The following is a 5,621-nucleotide window of genomic DNA, read 5'->3' as shown; positions in this document are numbered from 1 at the left end:
TTAAACCACCACAATCCTTTTATTTTTTTATCTCTAATTTTCATAAAGTGAGACCCCTTTTTCACTTACGGTACATCATCATATAATATTTCTTAAAATCGTGTCACTATTAAATATTCATATTTTTGTGAGACAGATGAAATATCACATATCAATTACGCCGAGACACAAAATATTGGGTACACTTGGGTGTACCATACAACGGGTTTGACCCGTACCCATAATAGTATTATTTATATGGGTTGAATCGAGATATGAGTTCAAATCAGGGTGCGGGTCAAAGTTTAAGTGAATGTATAATTCGATTGTACGATATATACGGGTATACCCAAAACCAACTCATTACGAGAATGTTCATGTGGCTTGTGGTAGGTGATAGTGAAAAAGTGTGGATTTTTTTGTGCCACGTCAAATTAAAATAATGTTATCTTACATTTAGTGATTAATTTTTTAGAATTTTAATATAACGTGTCACAAAAAAAAATTCTTCACAATCTTTTATGATATACGTATATATATCCATGGCACTGTTGGATACATGTATATTCCGTTTCTGAAAAAAATGTCAAATATTATGACATTTAATGGTATTTGTAAGCTTTTATAAATGAAGAACTATATTAATAATCCAACACAGTAATACTGTGTTATTATTAAAATATAAGGTTATTGGCATCTAAATACATGAATTTTTGATCAATTTTGATTTTTTTTTTCACGAATTTTAACTTATTTTTGTTTTTTCCACGAATTTTAAAAATTGTCAAAAAATATACGAACTTTAATTTATTTTACTGTTTTGTATAAAATATATTCTAAAAAATCAAAATAAGTCCAAAGTTCGCGTATTTAAGCGTAACCATGAAATATAACATGTCAAATTATTGTGAGGATGTCCCTAACCAACATCTGGTGAAAGTTGAAGACTTTAAGGGCCCCACTTCTACTCTTAGAGGCAGGAAATAACCCAAAATATGTAAGATCAAATTTGATTAGCTATCATTCAATGATTGGCAGATAGTCAATTGATTTCATGTCGGATGATATTAATATATCACAACCTTAATCTATTGTCAACTTGTGCAATTATTTCCTATAACAACCTCAGCTGCTATTCTGCATACAAGCGTAGCTCATGTTTTACTTCATATATAGTAGTAAATGATTTTTTTTCTTCAAAAAATCATTAATTTACAAATAAAAAAATGTGAGGAGACAACAAACTTCTTTTTCTCACCCTTTCTTTTTTCATGACAAAAAGACAATCTCTAGCTTATTATATTTAGTCATTACAATTGCAACTTTGTCAATAATGTTCAACAAAATTTAATACTCATTTGTAAAGTTCTAATAGTAACATTTTATATAACAAATGATTCTCAAGAGTAGCAATAAAGTTAGATCTAAGTGTGTGCATGTATTGATCTGACAGTAATATGGTTAATTTTATATAACGAATGAAAGCATGACATTTTACCCAACACATGTCAGATTAATACATAGAGACTTCACTTTGATTTCGTCCAAGTCAGAAGACAAGCATGGAACTGTAATAAATTGCAACAGATTAATTACTAGAATTGCAAAATTTAAAAAGGTATGCTTAAATTTTAAAAACGGTCATGAAAATACGTACATCTTACATAATCTCAGTGTTTACATACACTAGTAATAATTATACACACTGCAATAACAAAGTTGAAAAACCATTGGTCCTCTTCAAATTTCGAACGAATTGAATTTGTTTAACTTAATGAGTTTGTTGTTGAACTACAACTTCAACCCCTCAAAAATCAAAATACTAAAACTTAGTAATAGTTGTAAACTTCAATATCACATATCATCTGGTGCAATGATTTTGGATCAATTAATATTTGTTTGCCGAAATGACCTCCATCTAACATGAAGAGTTAGAAATAACTACAAAAAGGTAGCAACACGAAACAACAGAAACCAAAACACTGATAAATGGCTTAAGATTTCTCATATATGATAACTTCTTCTACATAGAAATATGGCTTAAATTTAAAAGGGCACCATTTATATTAGGGTGTAATATTCATGGATTCTATGCCTTGCTTACTCTTGAACTCCATAACAGCCTGATCAAAGGTGCTCGTAACATGCTTGCATACTAGCATTAGATCCTGGCACGAATCTTTCAATACCTCGCGTGCTGGGTCACCTGCAGTCATTGTGCAAAAATGGGAATATTCACACACAAAGGAAGAGAATATGTTTGCTTGGATAGATGTGTGGAAGTTGCCTATTAATTTGAACATAGAAAAGAGAAGTTCTAAATCATTATGAACATAAATGCAAGTTACTTGTCCATTCTCGTAGCATTAAGCAAGGGAGATTTCACATTTGTTTGTTATACTAGCTGAATTGGCATATCGTTCCCAAGAAAGGTTAACAAACTTTACCAGTAGTCTGCACTCTTATGTTCACCCGAGCATCGGAAGGGTGTGGTATGCTGTAACCGCAAAATGTTACTCTTGGGCTGCAAGGACATTTATTCCTCGTTAGTGTGCTCTGACCCCGATAATGAATAAGGAAAATAACAGTTGACGCCAAACATGATCATTTTATTACAAAAGACTGGTTATGCCTGTATGAAGAATGCATTCACCACTACACCCCCTCACTCGCATTCCAGATTACAAGAGTGGTAAAACTTACTCTTGATTAAGAATATATCTAACTGAGTTTGCTAGAGTATGGTCTTCATCTGTCAACGAGAATGTTGCTTGTGATTGATCCTGGATCGACCCGTGCTCCATGACACTGGAAAAGGATAGCAAAAGATAAACCATTTAGCACTGGAGAGATAGCCGACTAAAACAGATTTTCCAGTGACTGAACTTCACGACAAGGTTTGGACTAGATGCATAGGAGATCACATTTTCCATCCTTCTTTTTCCTCATCAAAGTCTCCAAATGAAACTGACCTTTCAAACACCAGAATAAGGGTTTCACCCCAAGCATTTATCAGGAAATATCATAAACTATATCACCTACACCTACATAGCACCAATTATTTGTGATTATTTTCATCATTACAGACCATGAAGGTGACCATGAAATGTCTTTTACACATCAATGCGTGATATTTATTGGTTTGCGGAGGAAAATATGTATTTTAAAATATATTACAATCTACTTTCAGGCTTTCAGAAGACAGAACAGATTTTTCAATTGTGTAAGAAAATAGAGAAGAGCATATAATTAAAATCATATTATTGACTGAGTGAAGCGTCAAACAAATTCTTTCTTCATCTCCCAATAAGTTTCTCTCTAGAAATCAGAGATGACAAAGCCAATGTTGTGAAAATCGCTGGAGGTGGACACCTTGAGGCCGCCTCAAGGCAACTCAACGCTGAAGAGCACCAATATGTGCGCCTCTGTAAGATTTTCGTGTATGCACGCCTCGTCGGCGAAAGGCGGCCGCCTCGAGGCACTGAGGCGATGCGAGAATGTAGGAATCAAGAGATGCAGGCAAATTTGAATAAGCGTCAATTTCAAAATTTCAAACGTGATTTCAGCAATTTACGCATAAACATCGATTGCAGTAATTCCACCAACAAAATTCATTCAATATCTTCACCATAAAAAAGAAATGTAAGGTGAAATCATCTTCCACAAATACCTTTTCTTGAATCTGCTGCTGTGTCCCCAAACTCTGGAATTGAAGATGCAGACGAGAAGGGGAATTAGGGCTCAAGAAGGATAAAAAAATGATGGGTGTTTTATCTCTCTTTTATCTTCATTTTTCTTCTTTCTTTTAATAAATAACTAGTTACTCCGGAAAGCGCTGGCAAGTGACGACTTTGGGGTTATGGGCGGTAAAGGTTAAAAAATCAAGTGGTAAGAGAGAGAGCAGGTATGATAGAAGTCTCAAGTATTACAAAGATGTATATGACTATATGTATTATGTATACATATGTACGCAAACTCTCCAAGCATTGAAGTTAATTCATTTCTTTCCATTTGGGTTTCCATATTTGGTTAAAGCTGAATTGTCATTCATGGTATTTTATCTAATTTACTTATTGTTATATCATGTAAAAAAGAAGCGATATTTCCTAATATTTTTTATATGCTTTGTAAATTAAAAGAGTACTTTTTGTTCCCCTAACTTGTCACAAGATGAAGAACTTTTATATATTTTTGGACATTATGAACAGAAGCATAAAATGCTTTCTTGTGAACTAGATGATATGGTGGAAAATATTGTGATTGAAATATCGTTGATTTCAGCTTCATCAATTAATATAGTAAAAAATAAAAACCACTACAAGAAAAAAGGCTACGACAACGGCTTATTGTCATCCAATAGTGTCTGAAAAAAGGCGCTCATAGGCAGCCTTTGATGTAGACACCAACAAAAACGGCTTTCGCTCATAGATAACTGTTCTCAATGTTGGCTACCACAAGACAACGGTTTTCGCTCATAGAAAGATGCTCATGTCATTCCAATAAAGTCTAATAAATTAAGTTCAAAATGAACTCCAATAATACTTATCAGATAGGGATGCAAGATGCAAACAAGTTTTATTACCTAGAGATGGTAGAACTCGAAGCAGCGACAATTAAAAGTGTTGGTTGATCAATACATAAGAACTCAAAGCAGAAATAATATTTGATTTACAACTGGGAAAATATCCGAAATTCTGCCTAGTAGACTCGGGAAAACAATCTGATGGAGAGATTAAAGGAGTTGAATTCATAGTAGAAAACAGGTAAAAACATTGTAAAAATTCATTAGATTGATTTTGACGGAATCTACTTCACCGAATAACTTGGTCTATCAAAACAGAACTATGGCAATAATCCGAGTCTCAAAACAGGTTAAGCTACAACAAACAAAAAACCACATTTAAATGCGCGTTCTCATCAACAATGAATATCAGGAAATTCGAAACAAAATCAAACCGTCGTCATGTTTTGTTCTACGTAGAAATCAAATACCCAATATCGTCTAGCAATAGAAAACACCAAAAAAATATATATATATATAGCAAAATGGCAGTCAATGAAACTGAGACCACCGGAAACCTTAATTATTTTTGAAATTTCTAGAGAGGGGGAGAAGTCTAACCAGGATTAAACGAGTAAATGGCGTCTAACTGCACGTTTGCCCCTCTCTTCTCCTGGACTGCAAATGAATAAACTTTCGGCGACTTGAGTTATGGCTGCACAATATCGTCGTAGGAGATGGAATCTTCTCGATGTAAATTTGGGGATTTCAGGAATAAGGGTTTTAGGGGGAAGAAGAAAAGGGTTTTTTGGGTTGGGGACCTTGGGGTGTGAGAGAGAACAACATCAAGGAACATGTTTTTTTTTTTTTCTTTTTCTTTTTTTAACATATGAAATATTTAAGTTTAGAATTATTTTTTATATATTTTTAGTTTTTTTTTCAGTAATACTCCTCCCTCCCATTTAATATACATCCCCCTTGTCATTTTTTTTTTTTGTTTTTTGAGAACAAAGCCAGCACTTTATAAATCAAGCAAGAGAGTCAACAAGAGTACTGGGGACAACACCAGTAAAGAAAGAAACATTGCGCAAAACAGTAGCATGCTTAGCTAACTTATTAGCAATACTATTACCCTCCCTGG

General features: G+C 33.6%; 1 protein-coding gene across 5 annotated transcripts; it reads right to left on the bottom strand.

The window, feature by feature from the left end:
- Positions 1-1,815: 1,815 nt before the first annotated feature.
- Positions 1,816-5,367, bottom strand: LOC131003318 (uncharacterized). Of its 5 annotated transcripts, none has more exons than XM_057929833.1 (5): positions 5,102-5,367; positions 2,866-3,460; positions 2,683-2,787; positions 2,427-2,503; positions 1,816-2,185 (listed from the first exon to the last, which is right to left on the bottom strand). In XM_057929833.1, exons 2-5 carry the CDS (start codon positions 2,910-2,912, stop codon positions 2,046-2,048), a joined length of 369 nt encoding a protein of 122 aa, XP_057785816.1. In that variant the 5' UTR covers positions 2,913-3,460; positions 5,102-5,367; the 3' UTR covers positions 1,816-2,045. The 5 variants fall into 5 exon arrangements, with proteins under 5 accessions (XP_057785816.1, XP_057785817.1, XP_057785818.1 ...); XM_057929834.1 differs by having other exon boundaries at positions 2,866-2,951; XM_057929835.1 differs by having other exon boundaries at positions 2,866-2,946.
- Between the last annotated feature and the right edge of the window lie 254 nt (positions 5,368-5,621).

This window comes from Salvia miltiorrhiza, unplaced genomic scaffold (genome assembly GCF_028751815.1).
Source record: "Salvia miltiorrhiza cultivar Shanhuang (shh) unplaced genomic scaffold, IMPLAD_Smil_shh original_scaffold_190, whole genome shotgun sequence".
Lineage (NCBI taxonomy): Eukaryota > Viridiplantae > Streptophyta > Magnoliopsida > Lamiales > Lamiaceae > Salvia > Salvia miltiorrhiza.
Note: the sequence above shows the minus strand (reverse complement) of the source record. Positions and strands in the feature narration are given on the sequence as shown.

Bases quoted from the DNA above. Each gene is read 5' to 3' on its own strand.
- LOC131003318 (XM_057929833.1), bottom strand. From the start codon at position 2,912: ATGGAAAATGTGATCTCCTATGCATCTAGTCCAAACCTTGTCGTGAA. The intron at 2,788-2,865 runs GTTCAGTCACTG...ATCCTTTTCCAG, and splicing joins AGTCCAAACCTTGTCGTGAA to TGTCATGGAGCACGGGTCGA. The intron at 2,504-2,682 runs GTAAGTTTTACC...ATGTCCTTGCAG, and splicing joins AGATATATTCTTAATCAAGA to CCCAAGAGTAACATTTTGCG.